Genomic DNA, 24332 nt, shown 5'->3' with positions numbered 1-24332 from the left:
TAAGCAGGATGTCTGACACTCCTGTTTATCTTTTTTTTGTGCAGGTGTGAGACACAGTGAAAGGCACAAGGTGCGCAAATCTTTATTCAGTTTCCACCATCAGGAAGAAAGGAAACACCCAAGTGGCCAGTGACAAGTAGTGCCCTTCACATCAAAGGGCAATGCTGTGTGATACTCCTTTTTTTTGATTATTTTTTCCCCAGTACCCATGGTGTGTGTGCAGGTGTGAGACACAAGGTGCACGAATCTTTATTCAATTTCCACCACCAGGAAGATAGGAAAACACCCGCGTGGCCAGTGACAAGCAGTGCCCTTCACATCAAAGGGCAATACTGTGTGACGCTTACCCTTTTTCTTTTTTTTTTATCTACGCTTACCCTTTTTCTATGTTCTCCAGGATTCCCTGATTGGACTAGATGAACAGTCCCAATCAGGGAATGGACATTGAGGTCCAGTTGATTGACCTTGTTGCAATCACTATACCACCATGTTTCCCTGCCAACATTTCTGACTTGGGTCTGCTGCAGTGCTCCAGTGAGTCTCAATGTAAACTGGAGGAACAACACCTTTTCTTCCCCTTGGGGATGTTGGAATGCGTTCATTAATTTTAGAACACCCTCCACCCCCTTCCCCTGGGTCTTGTCAGGACACTGGTTGCTTTCAGTACAGCTAACCCATTTTCACTTAATTGTACGACCAGGCCATTGAGCCTCTTGAGCTTGTTCATTCATCCATTCAATGAGATGATGGCAATCTGTGGCCTAATTCCATACCCTCACCTATGGTCCATATACCTTAGCTCAAAAAAAATCTCTACCTCAGATTTAGAATTAACAACTGATCTAGCCTCAACTGCAGTTTGGGAGAGAGAGTTCCAAACCTCCTCCATCCAGTGTGTAGATTTTCTTTTAATTCATTCACTCATGGGATGTGGGTGTTGCTGGCTGAACCTGCATTTGTTGCCCATCTCTAGTTGACCCTTGAGAAGGTGGGGGTGAGCTGCTTTGTTGAACCCATGCTCTGGGTTGACCCATAAAGCCATTAGGAAGGCAATTCCAAGATTCTGACCCAGCAACAGCGAAAGAATGTCGCTGTTTCATTAATTTTATTACAAGGTAAATAATTATTTTATTGTGGTTGTATAATTTGCAAATGTAGTACAATTTAGTGATTCAAGATTGCAAACTCCTGAAACAAAACCTAACCAATTTGGCATTTTAATAAAAAGAAAAACTATAAGTATTCTTACCATTTAATACTTAAGATGTTTTTTTCACCTCTTTAGCAACCCTAACCTGCACTAAGTGCAGACACATACATTTCTGTCCATTTCCAAGTGAAGTTGAGAGGGGAACCTGCAGGGACTGGTGTTCTTGTGTACTTGCTAACCTTCTAGAGCACACAGGCCCTCATCTCCATTATCTCTTGTCTAGGTTCTCCTCCCTGGTTCACTGTCAACAATCCCTGTGACTAAGTCTCTCTCTCTCTCTCTGGGCTCTCACTCCATCACTGTAAACAACACCTTTCTCAGATATTATCACATTCTGAAGAATGCTGATTGACTGAGAATACTCACTCACTCAGTCTCTCCACAGATGATGCGGCCAGAACCTGCTGACTTTCTCCAGAACTTTCCGTTTCTGTTTGTTTCCGTTCCCATGGGAACGGCCGGGAGCTTGCGCCCGTCTCCATGGAGATGCCTTCCCCGCCGCGCGCGTGCCCACGGGGCGGTTGGTGCGGATTCCCAGAGGAGGCGGCCGCGAGCTCGCTGCTTCCCTCTGCTCTTCGGGGGCGCTCCCGCTACAGATTTCTCGGTCTTTGCACGTCCTCGACACTCAATCCCAGTCTTACGCGCTCCTGATACCGGTTCCCGGTAGGGGCCCACACCCGCGGCAGCCGCCACAATGATGTCTTTCGATGACCCGCGGCTGCAGTGGATCCGGGACCGGGTTTATGAGGGATTCGGCATCACGGAGCCTGAGTGTTTTGAGGAGTTGGTGAACCGCAATGATGGCATGCAGGAGCTGGTCATCCTCAAATTCATCAACGACACTGTCAGCGAGGACAGCCCGTCAGCTCTGCTCTTCTTCAAAGGGAGCCGCATGGAAGAACAGGAGCTGGAGGTGGAGATCGGTGAGAGCAGAGGACAGGAGCTGGACAGCAGGCGCCCGAGACCCTGAGCCCCAACCCAGTACAGACCCCAAACCCTGAGCCGTCTGATTCAGCACTGCCTCTCTAAAACCCTGACCCCGCCCCTCAAAACAAGCACAGACCCCCAAAGCCCAATCCCCCTAACACAGCACAGACCTCCAAAACCCTACTCCCAACAATATTTTGACCCCGAATACTTTTGATCCCCTAAATAGTGATGACCCTCTATTCAAACGTAAAACCCCCGATCACGGACGCTCTAAATCCTGGCCCCCCTACTGTAGATCCTTTAACTCTGATCTCCTAAACCGACCCCAACAACCTGAACCCCTGTGCCCTGACAACGAAACCCTGACCGCCCACAACCTCACCCCCTAATGCCTGATCTCACACTCTAAACCCCTAAAACCAGCACAGATCCCAACAACCTGACTCCTCAACCCTGACCCCCTCAATCCTTGACTGACTAAACCTTGACCCCTTAAAATGTTGATGGTCTTAACCCTGACCCCCAACAATGACCAACTAAACCCAACCCCACCATCCTGATCCCCTTCTACTCATTGGCCCCTTAAACCCTGACCCCCTAAAGGCTGATGCTCTAAACCCAACACCTAGAATCCCTAACACAACACACTCTCTTAACCTGATACCTAACACTGAACCCCTAATTTCTGACCCCCTAATACTTTAATCCAGCCCAGATTCCCAAATCCCAGCCCAACCCTCAAACTGACTCCCTAATCAGCCTAAATGCCCTAAATCTTGCGTCATACACTCATTCCCAACTTGCCTAATTCCCGAAATAATAAACATAATATCTTAACCATAACCCGGCCTACATCCTCAGAATCTGGTAACCCAATCCTGACCTGAAATCCTCAAAACCCTAACCCCAAAACCTTATCATCATTCCAATCCCTGACCCCCAACCCCCTGGGTTTCCTCCGGGTGCTCCGGTTTCCTCCCACAGTCCAAAAATGTGCAGGTTAGGTGAATTAGCCATGTTAAATTGCCCGTAGTGTTAGGGGCAGGGGTAAATGTAGGGGAATGGGTCTGGGTGGGTTGAACTTCGGCAGGTCAGTGTGGACTTGTTGGGCCGAAGGGCCTGTTTCCACACTGTAAGTAATCTAATCTAAGTAATCCAATCTAATCTAACTCTACAATTCATTTCCCATTTGAAAGTTCAATGAATCCTAATGCATCCATGCCAGGGAAAAGATACGGGAGAAAGAGATGGGCGAGAGGTTAGGACAGGAACCCCAACACTAAAACTTTGAGCCACATTCAAATCTGTTTCACTTTTTCATGTAGAGTAATGAGGGTTGGTTAGGTCAGTTAGCTGGCTCACGATGCAAAGTGATACCAACAGTATAAAATCAATCCCTTACATGGCCAAGGTTACTAGTAAGGTCTTAACCTTGCCGCCTCATTAACCTTGCCGCCTCAACTGATGTGTGGTGGCCTTCAGGTTTAACCTGATGTTTGGTGACAACTTTAAAAATGTGTAATCTTGTCAAGTATCTTCTGGAAGTCCACATAAATATCTGCAGACTTTTCTTAACTCCTTAAAAAATCCAAAAATGTTCATTGGACATGACCTGTCCTTTACTAATTCCAAACTTCCTCTCCTTCATCATCTTATTATGTCCAAGCGCATTTTTATTGAGATGGCATAACTCGTACTGAATGTCCCAATTGTTCTATGCATTGCTCCAGCAATATCTGGATCTCTCTCCTACTACAAAAGGTTTGGTAGGAATTTTTTCCAATTCATTCATGGGATGAGGGCATCATAGCTAAGCCAGCATTTGTTGCTTATCCCTAAATGCCCAGAGGTCAGTTAAGAGTCAATGGTATTGCTCTGGGCCTGGAGTCACATAAGCTAGACCAGGTAAAGAGGCAGTTTCTTTCCATGAAAGATGTTAAGAATTTACTATGAATTTCCTTGCACATATTAACTGTCTATATAACTGAGGCTTTTTTTAAACAAAAAAAGTGTCTGTTCACACTTTCTCTTTCCTTTTGGGGAATATCGGGAAAATCAGATTAACACAGCATGGAAACAAACCCTTCAATCCATCTCTTCTGTGCCCACTAGACGTCCTAATCAGACCGTATCCCATTTGCCAACATTTGGCCCATATCCCTCTAAACCCTTCTTATTCATATACAGCACCTATCCAGATGCCTTTTAAGTGTAATTGTTCTAGCCTTCACCACTTCCTCTGGCTGCTTGTTCCATGCAAGCACCATCCTTTGCATGAAAAAGTTACCCCGAGGTCCTTTTTAAATCTTTCCCCTCTCACCTTATATCTATGTCCTCTAGCTTTGGACTTTCGCATCCTAGGAAAAAGACTTGTCTATTCACCCATCCATGCCCTTCATGATTTTATAAACCTCTGTAAAGGTCACCCCTAAGCTTCCAGTGCTTCAGTGGAAAAAAGCCCCAGCCTATTCAGCCTCTCCCCATAACTGAAACCCTCCAGTCCTGGCACCATTCCTGTAAATCTTTCTGCACCCTCTTAAATTTAATGACATGTTTCCTGTAGAAGGGCAACCAGAATAGTACATAGTATTCTAAAAGTGACATCAATGTCGTGAATAATATGACATTCCAACTCCTATACTCAATACACTGACCAATAAAGGCAAGCATGCTAAATGCCTTATTCAGCACCCTGTCTACCTGTGACTCCACTTTGAAGGAACTGTGATTCTGCACCCATAGGCCTCTTTGTTCAGCAATACTCCCCAAGCCCTATCATTAACTGTACAAGTCCTGCCCTGATTTGCCTTTCCAAAAGGTAACATTCACATTTATAGAACATAGAACATTACAGCGCAGTACAGGCCCTTCAGCTCTCTATGTTGTGCCTACGCTATTCCATGTACGTCCATATGCTTATCCAATGACGACTTAACTGTACTTAAAGTTGGCGAATCTACTACCATGGTAAAAACAATGACTGCAGATGCTGAAAATCAAATACTGGATTAGTGGTGCTGGAAGAGCACAGCAGTTCAGGCAGCATCCAACGAGCAGCGAAATCAACGTTTCGGGCAAAAGCCCTTCATCAGGATGAAGGGCTTTTGCCCGAAATGTTGATTTCGCTGCTCGTTGGAATCTACTACCATTGCAGGCAAAGCATTCCATACCCTTACTACTCTCTGAGTAAAGAAACTACCTCTGACATCTGTCCTATATCTATCACCCCTCAATTTGAAGCTATGCCCCCTCGTGCTCGCCGTCACCATACTTGGAAAAAGGCTCTCCCTGTCCACCCTATCTAACCCTCTGATTATCTTATATGTCTCTATTAAGTCACCTCTCAACCTTCTTCTCTCTAGTGAAAACAGCCTCAAGTCCTTTCCTCATAAGACCTTCCCTCCATACCAGGCAACATCCTAATAAATCTCCTCTGCACTCTTTCCAAAGCTTCCATACCCTTCTTATAATACGGTGACCAGAACTGTACACAATACTCCAAGTGCAGCCGCACGAGAGTTTTGTACAGTTGCAGCATAATCTCATGGTTCCGGAACTCGATCCCTCTATTAATAAAAGCTAAAACACTGTATGCCTTCTTAACAACCCTGTCAACCTGGGTGGCAACTTTCAAGGATCTGTGTACCTCGACACCGAGATCTCTCTGCTCATCTACACTACCAAGAATCTTACCATTAGCCCAGTACTTTGCATTCCAGTTACTCCAACCAAAGTGAATCACCTCACACTTGTTTGCATTAAACTCCATTTGCCACCTCTCAGCCCAGCTCTGCAGCCAATCTGTGTCTCTCTGTAACCTACAACAAGCTTCGTCACTGTCCACAACTTCACCGACCTTAATGTCGTCTGCAAATTTACTAATCCACCCTTCTATGCCCTCATCCAGGTCATTATAAAAATGATGAACAGCAGTGGACCCAACACCGACCCTTGCAGTACACCACTGGTAACTGGACTCCAGGATGAACATTTCCTATCAACCACCACTCTCTGTCTTCTTTCAGCAAGCCGATTACTAATCCAAACTGCTATATCTCCCACAATCCCATTCTTCCACCATTTGTACAATAATTAATCTACATTAAACTCCATTTGCCACTGTTTGGCCCTTTATTCCCACCATTGAAGCACATCGTGAACAGTCCACCTGTGGCTAACAAGTCCTGGTGTGGGATTTGAGCCTGGAGTATCTGGCCCATAGATAATAGACTTTACCAATGGCCTCCTTCTTATAAAAGTAATGAAAACTGTAATTAAAGTATTGTCCAGTGATTACAGTTGTCTTTATTATTGAATGATTATCCTCACATTTTCAACAGAGAAATCATATTCACTATTTAAGACTGTGCACTCTTCTTAAATGTTTAGAAGCAGCCAGTTTATACTAAGTATATGAGAGCACTCTGATTTTCTATTCTCTCATAATACCTATCCATCACTGTGTACTTAAAGAGCATCACTAAATTTTTTATGTCTAATTTATGTTTACAACATTACAACTCTTTATGTTATCCTTCACAAAGAACCTAATGAGGTATTTGAGCCTGCAAATGAAGAAGATGCTGATACTGATGGAACAAAATCTGATTTGCCAAATGCAGGCGAAACAGAAAAAGTTGGTAAGTTGTGTAAAGAAGATTATAGTTGTATATTGTGCATAACCTATAGTTTTATCCCTGATAAACCTAGTCAGAGGGAAAGAATGAAACTTTATAAATGATCTAAATGGTCTTTCAATGGAGACTCAACTGATGCTGCTGACAAATACATTGCTGCAAGGCTGCCTCACTTTGTGAGTTACTCTAGTGTGTACAACAAGAGAGTCTGCAGTCCAGGAAACACGCCATTCTATAATTTTTCATGCACTAATGGAAATTTGGCACAAGCAGCGGGAGGAAAAATCATCAAAACAGACTTGACTGCTGGTGGTGGATTTAAAAACTTGTTGAAAACTGAGGAAAACATCTGGAGAAGTTCATTTGAAGTTACTATCCAGTGAAATGGGGATGCAGGAACCCTTTGGAAGCTGGGAACAACTGAGAACTGATTGCTACAAACTAATTCTGTGGAATGTGTGATGGGTGATGAGGAGATAGGGGAAATTCTACTTTCTGTAGTTTAAAAAATAAATAACCTAGATTAAGTGTTTTGTTAATCTTATTTTTATAGCCATTTGTTACAGCAAAGGTTTTACAGCATTAAATTTTGCCATGTCATTTGGTCAGCTAGCAACTAGAAGTTTGGATCTCTTTGTAAAAGCTATTCATCTCTCTGGAGATTTTAACTCTGAAAATTGAAAGAAATGAGGGGGAATTAAAACAGTACTGTTTGAGTGACACTGCTGCACTATTACCGTGTTTCCCTGAAGTTAGCAAGAGTTTGGTGACTAGTACTCGTACAACTTTCATGTTGAATGTACATATTTGTAGAAGGAGCATAACAAGAATGATAAATGTTCTAACTTGCTAATGTGTCCTTTAACAATTGTTCCAGAGACTGGACTACCTGAAGATTTAGGAGAAGATATTAAGCAAAATCTTGTGCAGACGGTAGGTACCAACATTGCTGTTTTGATTGACAATATCATTTAACATTGGAAGCTTTGCCACTGCAATCTGGATTGAAGCCATTAGCAAAAAGTGATGGGTTTTTTAAAACCTTCTTTAGCATTCAAGACAAAATGTTCACATTTTGTGACTTTGTCTTTATCTACTGAAAAAGTCAATTAGAACAACTCAACATAAAATAAATTTATTCATGGGGTCCCCTTGAAGTCTGCTCATTAATTTTTGAAAGCTACTTATTCTCACTAATTCCTTTGTTAGGTAATGAAGTCACATAGTAACACTACCTTCTAGAATATTTGGACTCACACAGAAGTTGAATTAGAAAAAGTCATAAATACCCTGAATATTATCAAACTCATGAAACTTAAAACCACAACGTGCATTGAAAGCTTTAATGCCCTCAATATCACAGTGATTTAATTGTCACAAGACAACAGGCATCAGCTAGCAAAATAAAAACAAAGTACTATGGATGTTGAAGATCTGAATTAAAAGCAGAAAGTTTCTAGAAAAATTCAACAAGTCTGATAGCATCTGTGGAGTGATATACAGAGTTAGTGGTTCTTTGGAACTCAAATGCTCAAAAGTATTTTTCTCCATGAAAAACGCAATTAACTTAAATAAACATTTCACAGATTGGAGAGCTCACAACTAATGTGTTCCTATTGGATAATCAGAAAACTGAAACATTTTAACCTGGCTTATTACCCTCTTTTACTGCATCCTAGATCTCAATTTCACATTGAAATTTAAAACTTGAAACAATGTTCATCATAATAGCATCCACTCTGTTTCCCATAGCTCCTGAGCATGTGCTGCTTTAAGCAAGAGATATCATATTCATTTACAAACAATTCATTCCACTAATGATTTCAAGTTTTCCTAGCCCCTAATTAGCTGAGTATTCCTTTGTTAACAGGTTTAAAACTGTTCCTTGTTTTTTTTTGCAGCTTCTATCTTTTTTCTCTCTCTTGCAGTGTGCTGCTATTTCCCAGCTCACTCCCTTTACATCCTCTCACCTCTCTCCAGCCATCTCATTCCCTCTTGTAACTCCCCTGTCTCCCCTCACACAGTTCCCTTGCAGTCTCCCTCTATCTTCCCAAGCAGATCTTCACTCTCCTTCCTGGACCTTGGCCTCCTGCTGCCACATTTTAGTCTTCAGTTCGCCCATTCCTGGTCCTCAATACTGGTACATTACATTAAATTATACTCCTCCAGTCACAGTATTTTTTTTCTCTCTCCCATTTTTGTTGCTGATAGTTTTACTAGAGAACCTATCAACAGAAAGTATGGGAGATCCACTCACCTTTTGGGGACAGCTTTTCTCTGATTGGTTAACCTCGTGAGTTGATTTTCCACAGTGATTTGGGGATGTTTTGGGATGAATTGACCAGCTATCTCTGCATATTTCGAATGTTGTACTAGACTGTTGAATACTTGCAGTGTTATTACATTCACTCAAAATATTGATTATGAATTTGAACTGTGATCTCTGCCAGTTGCCACAGGAATATTGTGCACCTCCAACTATTTGGAAAAGTGTAATAGAATATTATTTCTTTATTATGGTAATTTTGTTTTCAACTAACCAGAGGCTAATTATATGAGTATTCTATACCGTCACCAGCTCTTTGAAATATTAAGGACTGCAGATACTGGAAATCAGAGTTGATAAAAATGTGTTGCTTGAAAATCACAGTAGATCAGACAGCATCAGAGAAGCAGGAAGTCAAAGTCTCGGGTCAGGATGAAGGGTCTTGACCTGAAACGTTGACTTTCCTGCTCTTCCGATGCTGTCTGACCTGCTGTGTTTTTCCAGCTACATATTTTATTGACCCCATCACCAGCTGTGTTGCCTTTGACTTTGCTGGGCTGCTTGGCCATTTCCCCGTCAGCTTATTGGTGGTGTCTCTGGTGTAGTACAGTTCACATTGATGGATGACTATACTGTACTGAGGTTCGAACTCAAATGGAAGATGCAAGTTTGATTTCCAGCCCGTACCTGCTTCAACCAGATTCAACAATAATGAAGGGGGCATCAAGGCAGGGTTTGAGCTTTTTGCCAGTCAGTCATGCAGATACTGAAATCCCTAATCCATATCTTCTGTGGCGCAGTTTAGACTGCAATTGAACAGAGTAAGCAACAGAAGTTTTCTTTCCCAATACTAGTGGTCTCCCACTTTCCTGGGCTAGGAACACTGTGGCCAAATGTTGCACTTCCCCTGTGCTGACTGAAGTTAGCATCATGGCTATTCCTGATCAGTGTTGAGAGTGTGGTGCTGGAAAAGGTCAGGCAGCATCCAAGGAACAGGAGAATCAACATTTTGGGCATAAGCCCTTCATCAGGAATGAGGCTAGTGGGCCATGGTCTGAGAGAGAAATAGGAGGGGGTGTGGCTGGACTCGGGCTACACCTCCTCCCACCCTGCTTTCTGCAAAAATGCCATCTCTTATTCCTAATTCCTCGACCTCTGCTGTGGAATTGGTCATCTGTTCCCAGGATGACCAATTCCACCGTAGAAAATCCCAGATGGCCTCCTTCTTCAAAGACCGAAATTTCCCCTCCCACGGGGTCGATGATGCACTCCAGCGCATCTCCTCCACTTCCCATGCCTCTGCCCTTGAACCCCACTCCTCCCAATACAACAAGGACAGAACCCCTCTGGTCCTCACCTTCCACCCCACCAATCTCCATATATGTCGCATCACCCTCCGCCATTTCTGCCACCTACAAACATCCCCACCTCTATCAGTGTTCCAGAGAGACCATTCCTGCTTTGAATTCATTGTCAAATCCACTGTCAAATCCACAACCCCCTCCAGCCCTCACCCCACTCCTGGCACCTTCCCCTGCCACCGCAGGAAGTGCCAAAACTGTGCTCACACCTTCCCCCTCATCCCCGTCCAAGGCCCCAAAGGATCCTTTCACATCTGACAGAAGTTTACCTGTACCTCCACAAAGGTCATCTACTGTATCTGTTGCACCCGATGTGGTCTCCTCTACGTTAGGGGACAGGACGCCAACTTGCAGATCGTTTCAGAGAACATCTCTGGGACACCCGCACCAACAAACCCCATCGCCCCATGGCTGAACACTTCAACTCCCCCTCCCACTCCACCAAGGACATGCAGGTCCTGGGCCTCCTCTATTGCCAAACCCTAACCACCTGATGCCTGGAGAAAGAATGCCTCATATTCCACCTTGGGACCCTGCACCCACACGGGATTAATGTGGATTTCACCAGTTTCCTTTTGTCCCCTCCCCCCACCTAATCACGGTCCCAAGCCTCCAACTTGGCACCACCCTCTTGACCTTTCCATTATCTTTCCCGTCTATCTGCTCCACCCTCCTCCGACATATCATCTTCTCCCCCACCTTCATCTACCTATTGCATTCTCAACTACCTTCCTGCCCAGCCACATCCCCTCCCATTTATCTCTCAGCCCCCGGCCCTCAAGCCTCATTCCTAATGAAGGGTTTATGCGTGAAAAGTGAATCTCCTGCTTCTTGGATGCTGCCTGACCTGCTGTGCTTTTCCAGCACCACACTCTTGACTCTGATCTCCAGCATCTGCAGTCCTCACTTTCTCCTATTCCTGATCAGTGTGGGTCAGGACCACATCTAGCCACATATCAATCCAAAGTCAAATGCTTCATTATCAATGTTATTGAATTCCTGCTACAATTGTAAGAAACATATCTAAGAGTGTGTTTATTGACTGACGCTCACTGACAAGCACGTTTTATTAAAATATATAGAAATGTGTCGTTAATGTACAAACCCATGCTTTTCCTTCATTTCAGAAAATTGTAACCCAGTTAATAGAACGCACGATGCTGCATGTTTCTCTTGAGAAAGTTCCACCTGAGTTTATGAATTACGATGCTTTTTATTTTCTGAGGAATAGAAGAGGTAGGTATTCTTATAAAGTTGTTGCTTTGGCTTATGAGCACTAATACTGGTCTAAAGCAGAAGCATGGATAAATTATCGCAGAACTATTGCTGAAATTTTATTAACAAAAACAAAGCAAATTAATGCAGATGCTCAAAATCTGAATTAGAAGCAGTAAATTCTGGAAATACACTGCAGGACAGGCAAGGTCTGTGGAGAGAACTAGTGTTAGTATTTCTTTCTTATCTTAAATGATTCTTTATTTTTATTATTAAGTTTGGCAAATTAACAAGTGGAGTGCAACAGAGATCAGTTATGACATCTCAACTATTTGCAAACTATGTCAATGACTCGAATGATACTAGCTTAATTAATTATTTTAAGTCAATAGATTTTTGCTGGACCATGGTATAAAGGGGTCTAAGGCTACAACAAGTGGATGGAATTAAGATGCAGCTCAATCCTGAACTCACTGAGTGGTGGATTTGGGCTGAGGGGATGATTACCTCCTTATTTATCTCTACCCTCAGTCTACCATGGATTACAGGCATTTCAGCTGTGTGACTGTGTTAGCTGCATGTTAAGTAGTTGCAATAACAAAGAACAGATTAGCATTACTATTCAGAATGTTCAACTATAGAAAGTAGTAATATCCCTCTCTCTTTTTAAACTTTTGATGTTCCTTTTCATGGCCTCCAAAGAATCGCCTCTGAGAGCTTGCATCCTTGTGTTTGTATCTCACACATTCCTTTGGAGTAAAGGAGAATAAACTTTTGCTTTTACAGAATCAAGATGTGCTAAAGTGAAATTAACTACAGGTGACATGAGATCATTTTTTAATGCAGGAAACTCAGTCGATAATTTCACACAGACAGCAATAAGATGATGACCAAATGATGTGTTTCAGTGGTGTAGGTTATGGCAAATTGTTGACCAGGATATGGGAGAACTTCCTTGTTCATTCTTAAAATAGTAGCTTTGAATTGTTTGCGTCTACTGAGAGGTGACAGAGCTTGGTCTAACATCTTATCTGAAGGATCACATTTTGATAGTGCAGCACCACCTCAGTATTGCAGCAAAATCTAAGTCTGGATTGTGTGTCCAAAATTACTGGAATGAGACTCGAACCACAACCCAAAGGCAAATGTACTACTCAGTGAATCACAAGGGATGTTTATGAAAATATATAGCCCTCATAATTTAATCAAGCTGTCAAACATCACCAGAGTTTCAAACACAAAGATTTGGCAAACATATTATCGTTATTTGAAATTCAGCCCTGGAATACAGTATGTAACTATTGGCTTTATAGCTGTAAAATCTCTCATTGTTCAGTGAACATAACTTAGAACAAAATAATTAAATGAAACGAGTTCCAAAAATTCTAGCATCGTGCTGATTTATATACATTAGGCACTTAACCTTTGTTGATGCGTTATTATTCATCAACCAGTCTGGAATTTTTCTTTAAGTGAACCTTGTTTTAAATCTGAATTTGATTTGATTAATTTGCTTTGATTTGATTTGATTTATTGTCACGTGTACCTAAATATGGTGAAAAGCTTTGTTAGCGGGCACCTGAGAGCAGACAGCGCTCAGTCTAACATCTTATCCAAAGGGTCATGTAGTTCTTAATAAAACTTATAGATATTTTCTAATCAGCCTGATTAGAGATCTACTGCACACCTCTGATCAGGTGGGACTCGAACCCAGAGCTCATGGGTAGGGAGACTATTACTGCACCAGGAGCCATATAATAAGCATTATTTAATGAGCAAAATATCACATTTTGAATGGATATGGTATTTAAATATTTTTGTAGAGACCATTACTGAGCCCAATGACATGAAGGAGACTAATATACTAATGCCCAATATGTTGGAGCATGGAATGCTGAATGGACATTCTCTGTTGATGTTACATCAAATACTAACTCAGGTAGGAAAATGAAATTCATGAATAAGACTTCATGTCATTAAGAAAATTCAATGACTTATATTTGTGTGCTTAAATGTTATTTTTTGTAATGTCTTTTAATGCAATATTTATAATGTCAATAAATTGTTTCTGTAAGCATTTATAATGGGAAAATTTAACCTGAGAATTAAATTGATTGTAAAACATTCAGCTACAGGGTTTGTTTCTTAACCAACTTAATCACTAAAAAATATTTTCAGGAAAGATAATTCTTTCTCATGTTCAAATAAAGTTTTAATAATAAAAACAAAGGAACATATATTTCACAGAGCAGTTCATGGCTTATTTTTCATGTCTTTAAATACTACATTTACTCTCTTTAATTCATTTTCTCAACCTATCTCAAAAGCCTGGGCATCTGCTGGAAATTTTTTTTAAAATCCCTCACCCGCATCTTTGCGATCTGAGCTTAGGGTTAGGCAAAAGTTTAGATCTATTTAAATGTACTAGCAGTCTCTATGATAGTACACAAATAAATGAAAACAGTGATTGTTCTTGGCTCACGTTTTTGGAATATGTTACATCTTTCCAACCATAGCAACTGATAAAAGACAATAGATTTGTAATAAGTGTCAACCCATTAATCAAGTAAAAATTTAATAAAATAAAAATACACAAATGATGAAATGAAAACAGTGAATGTTACAAATACTCAGCAAGTCAGATAGCATCTATCGAGGAGAAGCACAACCTTGGGATTAGTGATTACATTATTTGACTAGGTATCCAGGTATTTGAGACAATTATCCAAAAACTGTTCGTGTTTACAGAAGATTAAGAACCCAAAGTTGCAGAGTTAAAGTGATTGGCCAAAGAATTAAAGATCATCATTAAAAAGAAAAATTCTGCTTATGACAGATTGTAAGGCAAAAAATAAAATTGAGATTCAACAGGAATACCAATACCAAAGGAGATAACAATATGTCCCTCAATGACAGCAAAACTAAAGAGCTGATCATCGACTTCAGGAAGCAAGAGAACACACCCATATCTACATCAATGGAGCTAAGATGAAGATGGTTGAGAGCGTCAAGTTCCTAGGAGTGATGTTTACCAACAATCTGTCCTGGATCCTCCATGTTAATGTGATGATCAAGAGGGGATAATAATACCCTTTCTTCCCCAGGAGGCTAAGGAATTTTGGCATGACCATAAAGACCCTCACCAATGTTTGCAGATGCACCATAGAAAACATTCTATCTGGATGCATCATGGCGTGCCCAGGATCATAGGAAACTACAGAAAGTTGTGAACACAGCCCAGCCAGCAAGCCAAACTTCCATTCATTGACTCCATCTACACTTCTTGTTGCTACAGAAAGGCAGCCAACGTCATCAAAGATCCCTTTCACCTGTGTTATAATCTCTTTCAACCTCTTCTGTCAGGCAGAAGTTACAAAAGCTTAAACTTAAGTACTAACAGGTTCAAGAACAGCTTCTTCCTTGCTGTTATTAGACTTCTGAATGAACCTCTCTAATTTCAAACCTAATGTTGATCTTGCTTTTTGAGCAACTTCTTTACAGCTGTAACTTTGTATTTTTCACTCTGTTCAATCACTCTATGATCTTTGTATGGTCTGATCAGCCTGTACTGTACAAAAAACAAAACTTTTCACTGCACTTAGGTAAATGTGACAGCAATAAATCAAATAAATCAAAAGGGATATGATAAAGCAGTTAAGAGAGGCAAAGTGGAACTATGAGAATAGACTAGTAGCTAACATAAAAGGAATTCTTAAAGTCTTCTGTAGCATATAAACAGTAAGAGATTGGTTAAAAGAGGTATAGGAATAATTAGAGACCAAAATGATAATTCATAAGTGGAGGTGGGAGCATGGCTGAGGAAATAAATGAATACTTTGCACCTAACTTTGCAAAAGAGAAGGATGCTGCACAGTCATGGTGTTAGAGGAGGAAACACTGTCTCTGGAGTTGTACAAAATTAATAAGGAAGAGGAATAGATTGTTGGTATATAAGGCTGACAAGGCAACAGTGCTAGTGAGATGCATCCAAGAATTTTTAAAGAAGTGAAGGTAGAAATTGCAGGAGCACAGGTAATAATGTTTCAGTCTTCCCTGGACTCAAGTGAGGTGCCAGCAGACTGAAAATTGCAAACATTATGGCACTGCCAAAATTTCTCTAAATTTGCACTAGTCCCACTTTTCCGCACTTGGTCCACAGGCTTGAATGTTGTGACATTTCAGTTGGTTATCCGAGTGCTTTTCAAATGTTGTGAGGTTTTACTCCTCAACTACCCTCCCAGCCCGTGTATTCCAGATTCCCCTCGCCCTCTGGGTGAAACTTTTTTTCTTCAAATCCAAACCATCTACCTTTCACCTTCCACTTCCTTGTTAATTGGTCCATCAACTAAGAGAAAAGCTGCTTTCCATTTACCCTATCCATGCCCCTCATCATCTTATATACTTTTATCAGGTCCGTCCTCAACCCTCTCTCTTCAAAAGAAAACATGATGCGGAGGTGCCCATTTTGGATGAGGGTCGACAAAGTCAGAAGTCACACAATACCAGGTTATAGTTCAACAGGTCTATTTGAAATCTCAAGCTTTTGGAGCACTGCTCCTTCATCAGGTGAAGTCTTCCCTGTATTTGTTTGAATGTGAGGAGTATGACAGTTGATGCAGATGAATTTAGAGCTTAGATTAATGAGTATAACTATGATATTCCAGCTATTACAAAGACTTGGTTGAGAGAGGGACAAGCCTGGAAGCTTAATGTTCTAGGATTTAGATGTTTCAGCTGAGAAAGAGAGGGATGTGAAAAACGTGGGAAGCTGCTGATAATTGAATTGAATTGAATTTATTGTCACGTGTACCGAGGCACAGTGAAAAGCTTTGTCTTACGGGCAATGCAGGCAGAAAAGTAAATAAGCGGCAAAAACAAAAATACAGGTATAGGTGAGTGTTAAGAGTTTGTGAGTCCATTCAGTATTCTAACAACAGTAGGGTAGAAATTGTTTCAAAACCGGCTGGTGCCTGTATTCAGGCTTCTGTACCTTCTCCACGATGGTAGAGGTTGTAGCAAAACATTGCCAGGGTGGGTTGGATCTTTGTGAATGCTGGCAGTCTTTACTTGACAGCGGGCCTGGTAGATGTATTATGTAGCTGGGAGGTTGGCCTTTGTGATTGTCTGGGCCAAGTTCACCATTCTCTGTAACCGTCTCCGATCTTGAATGACACAGTTCCCATACCAGGTAATGATACATCCAGACAGAATGCTCTCAATGGCTCACCTATAAAAGTTGGCAAGGGTATTCGTTGTCATGCCAAATTTAGTCATTGGGCATTTGTAACCAGTGTGTTCACATGAAGAGTTCAAGAAAGCTTGTTGTGGATGACCACTCCCAGGAGCTTTACACTCTCCACTCATTCCACCCCGTGCTCTTAATATGTAGGGGAACATGAGTAACATCCCGCCAAAAGTCAATAATGAGTCCCTTGGTTTTGCCAGCATTGAGAGTTAGGTTGTTCTCAGTGCAATTCTCAGAGAACATCACAGCTATACTAAGGGAGAACAACTTTGGAAGGCTCATCCATTGAGGCAATATAGGTAGATCTCAGGAATAGGAAGGGTGCAAACACTTTGATTGCACTATAGGTTACCAATAGCCAGTGGATGATAGAGGAAGAGATGGATAGATAATAGAAAATGCAAAAACAACAGAATTGTTTTGGGTGAAGGCATTTAGTATGCTTGCCTTTATTGGTCAGAGCACTGAGTATAGGGGTTGGGAAGTCATGTTGTGACCGTACAGGATATTGGTTAGGCCACTTTTGGAATACTGCATTCAGTTCTGGTCTCCCTGCTATAGGAAGAGTGTTGTGAAACTTGAAAGGTTCAGAAAAGATTTACAAGGATGCTGTCAGGGGTGGATGGCTTGAGCTGTAGGGAGAGGCTGGGGCTATTTTCCCTAGATCATCAGAGGCTGAGGGGTGACCTTATAGAGGTTTATAAAATCATGAGGGGCATGGATAGGATAAATAGACAAGGTCTTTTCCCTGGAGTGGGAGGAGTACAAAACTAGAAGGCATAGGTTTAATGTCAGAGGGGAAAGATTTAAAATGGACCTAAGGGGCAATATTTTCACTCAGATGATGGAATGAGCTGCCAGAGGTGGTGGTGGAGGGTTGTGCAATTGCAACAATTAAAAGGCATCTTGGTAGGTACATGAATAGGAAGGGTTTAGAGGGATATGGGCCAAATGCTGACAAATGAGACTAGATTAATTTAGGATGTCTGGTCAGCATGGGTGAGTTGGACTGAAAGGTCAGTTTCCATGTTGCCATCACTATGACTATGACTCTGTGACTGGGACTCACTTAGTGCCCGGGGCTTGGATAGAGGGAGTTTTTTTTAAAGTATGTCCAGGACATTTTTATTTTAAAAAAATTGAAAGTAGTCCAACTAGAGAATAGGCCATAATAGACCTAGTGTGGGGGAACCGCCCAGCCAGGTGTTCAAAATTTCAGTGGGGGAGCATTTCGGGAACAGTGAGCACAGTTTTGTAAGTTTTCAATTACTTATGGATAAGGACAAGAGTAGTCCTCGGTTGAAAATATTACATTAGGGGAAAGTTAACTGCCAGAATATTGGGCAGAAATTGAGGAATGTAGATTGGGGCTGGCACTTCAAGGGTAGATCCACATTTTGCATGAGGGAATCCTTTAATGGTCAGTTGATTAGAGTAAGGACTGAAAGGTTCCTATAGAAATGAAGAATAAGGATGACAAGATTTGGGAACTTTGGATGAGAAGAGAAATTGAGGACTAAGTCCAAAAGGAAAAGGAGTCATACATGAGGTTTTGGAAATTGATGGCGGACTGAGCCCTCAAAGAATAACAAGAAATATCTCAAACAAGGAGTTAGGAGGGCTATAAGTAGTTGTGAAATGCCTCTGGAAACAGGATTAAGGAAGTTCCCAAGGTGTTTTTTACATATATAAGGAGTAAAAGGGTAGCTAGGGAAAGAGTAGATGCACTCAAGGACAAAGGAGGGAATTTATGCATGGAGCATTGAGGAAGTGGGTGAAGCCCTTAATAAATAAGAAAAGGGGCATGATGGATGTGAGTCTCAGGAAAGGTGTGTTGTTTTTCCAGGGCACGTCAAGATAAAAAAAGGAAGAGCATTAGAAAGCATTAAGGTAGACAAGACCCTAGGACCTGATGAGTCCTATCCCAGAAAATTGAGGGAGGAGGTGAATAAATTGCTGGGGCCTGATGTGAAATCTTTGTATCCTCTTTAGTCACAGGAGACATCCTAGAGGACTGGAGAATAGCCAACACAGGTGCTTTGTTTAAAAAGAGCACCAGGAATAGTCAGGGAAATTACAGGCTGGTGAGCCTTACATCAGTGGTAGGGAAATTATTGGAGAAGGTTCTTAAAGATAGGACTTACTTACACTTGGAAAAATATGGATTTATTCATGAAAGGCAGCATTGCTTTGTGCAGGGAAGGTTATGTCTCATAACTTTGGTTAGGTTTTTTGAGGAAGTAACAAAGATAATTGATAGAGGCAGACAAAGATGTTGCATTGGGTTGTGGAGGGAGTCATGTCTGCTGACTGCTATTTTTCCATGGTTATGTTGGTGCTCGGGTGACATTGGAGAAGAAGCACACGATATCCACCAATGCTTTCGATGCCTTTAGAGAAAGATTTAGTATTAGATTAGATTAGATTAGATTAGATTACTTACAGTGTGGAAACAAGCCCTTCAGCCCAACAAGTCCACACCGCCCCGCCGAAGCGCAACCCACCCATACCCCTACATTTACCCCTTACCTAACACTACGGGCAATTTAGCATGGCCAATTCACCTAACCTGCACATCCTTGCAAATTCCATTTTGATTTAGCTCCGTCCCACTCTCCCTGCATCTGCCTTATCTCTTGACAGTTTGCATCGCCCTCAACAGTCAGAGGGAAATGGGGTCTGGGTATGTTACTCTTCGGAGGGTCGGTGTGGACTGGTTGGGCCGAAGGGCCTGTTTCCACACTGTAGGGAATCTAATCTAAACTAATCTAACAGGCTTTGCTCAATTGGAAACAGATGATTAACTAGTGGCGATTAGTAGAAGAAGGGAAAAAATACTAGAGGTGAGTGGTGATGGGAAAAAACTTCAGTGTGTGTAAAAGCACTTATGGGTGTAAAGCAAAGAAAGATAATGCAGACCCCACTCTGGGACTAACCTATATACACCACAAGTAGTGGCTCTGTGTTGGCATTCAGCAATAAATGTTGCTTTCCAACAGGCTTTCTTAATTATGCCACCCTCCTAGTATTTTTATTTCAGCAAGTAGTTCGGGTCCAGAATGCACTGCCTGTAATTAATTGAGGCAATCAAGAGGGCTTTGGATGATTATTTGGATAGAAATGGCCTGCATGGATATGAAGAAAAGGCAGGAAATTGGCATGAGGGGATAGAAGCAGTCTGGGCAAGATAGACCGAACAGTCTCTTTCTGTAACAATTCTATGATTCTGTGATATGACGTGGATGACAGTAAAATGAAGGGTATTAGGTTAGTTTGATCTTAGAGTAGAATAAAAGGCCAGCACAGCATCAAGGGCTGAAGGCCCTGAACTGCGCTATGCTATTCTATGAGAAAATGAGGACCACAGCTGGTGGAGATCAGAGTTGAAGAGTGTGGTGCTGGAAAAACTCAGCCAGTCAAGCAGAATCCGAGGAGTAGGAGAGTCGACATTTTGAGCATAAGCTCTTCGTCAGGCCCTGATGAAGACCTTATGCTTGAAACATCGACTCTCCTGCTCCTCAGATGATGCTTGTACTATTCTATGTTCTAAGTGAAGTTTGGATAAAATGTTAGCATCAGTAATGGTAACCATGTAACTGCTAGATTGTTATAAAAACCCATCTGATTCACTGTAGCCTACAGGGAGGAAAATCGTCTGTCTCGCTGGTCTGGTCTATTTGTGACTTTTGGCTCACAGCAATGTTGATGACTCCCATAAGGTACTTGGAAGCCCAACAACACCTGAACAGCTTCCAGCCTCTGACTATTAAGAACATGTTCAAATTTATCTTTCTACAATCCTATATGGCTGGCCTCACATTTCCCTCACACTGAACTCTATTTGTCCTTATTCTACCTACTCACTTAGTCCGCCTTTGTCTCTGAGTAACTTCCTGCTCCCATTTACGCCACTTGCTGTTCTCTTAAATTAATGTCATCTGCAACCTTGAATATACAACTCTCTATTCCTTAATCCATATTCTGAGAAGCAGAAATTTAATAGGTTTGCATTTAGCCAATGGGATTTGTTTTAACCTGTGACTTTCATGTCCTTTATAAACGTAAACAACTTTTGAAACAAAGATCTTTTGAAGTTTAATGCTACAGATGCTGCTGTATCTAAATTTTAAAATTATACACATTTCATTTAATGTTTCTAGGTCTTCATACCACTTTTGACATATCACCACAAAAGTATTGATTTGAAACAAGGTTCATCCCGCTTTTTGAGTGCAATGGCATATCAGCATGAGAAAGGAAGTCTACCGGAGTCAAGAGCAGGAGTGGATTCACGAAGTATTCAGTTCGTCAGAGATGAGTTCTTAATAACCATACAAAAGTTCTCAAATCAGGTTCAGAGAACTATTCAACAGGTTGAGGGTCAGTATTTATTGTTAAATGCCACTCCAGCTGTGTATTCATATTCAGGATGTATGACATTGAGTATGGTGTTATATTTTTGAAATTCAACAGATTGCTGTTGTTAAAGTGAAATGCCAGTGCCATGTTAGACCTGTAAGACATGGTGTGAATGGAAAGGAAAGAATGCTGTGAGAGAGGGTTTTGGAATATAATTTGGACTGAGTCGGATATTTACTTTGGTTCAGTGATGAGATCAATCCCATAAGTGAGCTGTTGCTTCCTGTGAACTGGAATGTGACCTTGTCCTGCTATTCTACCCAAAACTGGGGGGTGGGGTGGGCTTAACTATGAGAAAATTGAGTGATAAAATCTCTTCCCTGCACATTGTTCCATTGTCATACATGTTCAATTGTAAACTTTCGTTGAGACCTCAGTGAATGATGTCCTGGGGTCTCCCTGTGATCTCAGAAGTTTTCTTTGATAGTTCTATAATCATAGAATCCCTACAGTTTGGAAACAGGTTCTTTGGTCCAACAAGTCCATAACAACCCTCTAAAGAGTAACTCACCCAGACCCATTCCCCTATCCTATATTTACCCCTGACTAATGCACCTAGCCTACACATCCTTGAACACTATGGGCAATTTAGCATGGCTGATTCACCTAACCTGGACATCTTTTGGATTGTGGGAGGAAACCTATGCAGACACGGGGAGAATGTGCAAATTCCACACAGACAGTCACTTGAGGCTGGAATTGAACCTAGGCCCCTGGTTGATTTTAACCCTACTGCGAATCCTCTTGCAAGGATGCCTGCCTTGAAGAAGTTTTCCTCCTCTCTCTACAAGAATCTCAGGGAGTCCCTCTCCCACTGCAACTCCCAGGTCATTTCCTCTGCCCTGAAGCTCTTCAACCATGTCGTGAAACAGCTTTATTCCTGATTAAGGGCTTTTGCCCGAAACGTCGATTTCGAAGCTACTTGGATGCTGCCTGAACTGCTGTGCTCTTCCAGCATCACTAATCCAGAAACTGTGAGGCAGCAGTGCTAACCACTGAGCCACCATGCCACCCTGTTTCTATAATAATGGTTCAGCTGCACCCATTGCTGCATTGGCTGTACATTTTGTACAGGCTATTCTCACTGGATGCTAGCCGCAGAATTCTATTGCAATACAATCTGCAACCTCATGGCCTAGCATATAGCCCACCCCATTACCATCAACCTTGGGTCAATAAAGAATCCAGGACCAGCACTAGGCTTACCTAAAAATAAGGTGTCAACCGGGTGAGGGTAGAAAACAGGAATACTTGTTTGACTATCAGCATAAGTGACAAGTGGAGCTAAGTGATCCCACAACCAATGGATCATGTCTAAGCTCTGCAATCCTGCCACATCAGACATGAATTGTGATGGACAATTAACAACTCATTGGAGGTTGAGGCTCCATAAATATCTGCCTCCTCAATGATGGGAAAACCCAGCACATCAGTGGAAAAGGCAAGGTTAAAGCATTAATAGCAATCCTTAGCCAGAAGTGCTGAGTAGATGGTCTTGGCCTCCTCCAGTGGTCCCCAGTATTACAGATGCCAATATTCAGCCAGTTTGATTCACTCCATATGATATGAAGGAACAGTTGAAGGCACTGGATACTGCAACGGTTATGGATCCTGACAATTCTGGCAATTGTGTACCGAAGTCTTGCATTCTTGAAGTTTCTGCATCCCTAAGCAAGGTGTTCCAGTAAAGCAGCATTATTGGCATCTATCTTCCCTCCATAATAAGGTCAGAAGTGGGGATCTTTGCCAATTATCATACTATAGTTAGCACAGTTTGTGGGTCCTTGGGGACTGAAGTAGTCCATGTTCAAATACAATACGATCTGGACAATATCCAGGTTTGGGCTGACAAGTGGCAAGCAGTATTGGTGCCACACAACTGCCAGGCAATGACCACCTTAAATAAAACACAATGTAACCACTGCCTCTTGACATTCAATGGTGCTATCATCACTGAATCCCCCACTATCAACATCCTTGAGGTTACCATTGATCAGAAGCTCAACTGGACTCATCACATACATGGTGGCCATAAGAGCAGGTCAAAGGCTAAGAATACTGCAGTGAATAACTCACATCCTGACTCCAAAAAGCCAGTCCATCATCTACAAATCTCAAGTCAGGAGTTTGATGAAATACTACCACTTGCCTGTTCCAACAACACTCAAGGAGCTCAACATCATCCAAGACAAATCAGCCCGCTTGATTGGTACAACATGCACAAACATCCACTCCCACCCCCACTGATGCTCAGTAGCAGCAGTGTGTACTATCTACAAGATGCACTGCAAAAATCACCAAAGATCCTTAAGATCGTGTCTTTTAAACTCGTGCCCACTCCATCTAGAAAGATAGGGGCAGCAGAAACATGGGAACAGCTCCACCTGCAAATTCCCCTCCAAGCCACTCACTATCCTGTCTTGAATGATAATTTATGATTTATTGTCACTTGTACTCTACAATGAACAACACAGTAAAATACAGTGAAAAGCTTAAACTTTCGCCACAATCCAGTATCTTTCAAATACTTGAAGAATAAAAAGAAAAAGACAAAGCTGAAAGAAAGTTCATCTTCATTCTGCCGCTTCTAATATGAGTCCCATGCCAGCCGACCAATGACACCTGCACCGCCACCTGCACCGGATCCAGTCGCCACTCTTCAGATTTGGAAATATATTACTGTGTCTTCACTGTCACTGGGTCAAAATTGTGGAATTCCCTCCCGAATGACATTGTAAGTCAACCTACAGAATGTGAACTGGAGCTGTTCAAGAAGGCAGATCACCACCATCTTCTCAAGGACAAGTAGGAAGAGACAATAAATGCTGGTCCAGCCGACAATGTCCATGTCTCATGAATGAATAAAAACAAACACAGGTATCAGTCCATGACCACCTTCAAATAGAGACAATCTAACCAGTGCTCCTTAACATTCAATGGCATTACCATCGCTGAATCACTACTGTCAACATCCTTCGGGTTACTATTGACCAGAAACTTCCACCATCCAGGACAAAGCAGCTCTAATTGGTGCCACATCTACAAACAT

At 41.9% G+C, this 24332-nt stretch overlaps 1 protein-coding gene across 1 annotated transcript in view; it reads left to right on the top strand.

Annotated features, from left to right (window-relative positions):
• Nucleotides 1-1759: 1759 nt before the first annotated feature.
• dnah10 (dynein axonemal heavy chain 10) overlaps nucleotides 1760-24332 on the top strand; it is a 320465-nt gene continuing 297892 nt past the window's right edge. The window contains exons 1-7 of the mRNA XM_072587595.1: nucleotides 1760-2133; nucleotides 6048-6107; nucleotides 6685-6780; nucleotides 7655-7710; nucleotides 11532-11640; nucleotides 13443-13558; nucleotides 21025-21244. Of these exons, the coding sequence (XP_072443696.1) occupies nucleotides 1905-2133; nucleotides 6048-6107; nucleotides 6685-6780; nucleotides 7655-7710; nucleotides 11532-11640; nucleotides 13443-13558; nucleotides 21025-21244 (886 nt within the window). The 5' untranslated portion in view covers nucleotides 1760-1904. The remainder of the gene's footprint in view (nucleotides 2134-6047; nucleotides 6108-6684; nucleotides 6781-7654; nucleotides 7711-11531; nucleotides 11641-13442; nucleotides 13559-21024; nucleotides 21245-24332) is intronic.

This window comes from Chiloscyllium punctatum, chromosome 17 (assembly GCF_047496795.1).
Source record: "Chiloscyllium punctatum isolate Juve2018m chromosome 17, sChiPun1.3, whole genome shotgun sequence".
NCBI classification, from domain to species: Eukaryota; Metazoa; Chordata; class Chondrichthyes; order Orectolobiformes; family Hemiscylliidae; genus Chiloscyllium; species Chiloscyllium punctatum.
This window is presented reverse-complemented; position numbering and strand designations above follow the sequence as displayed.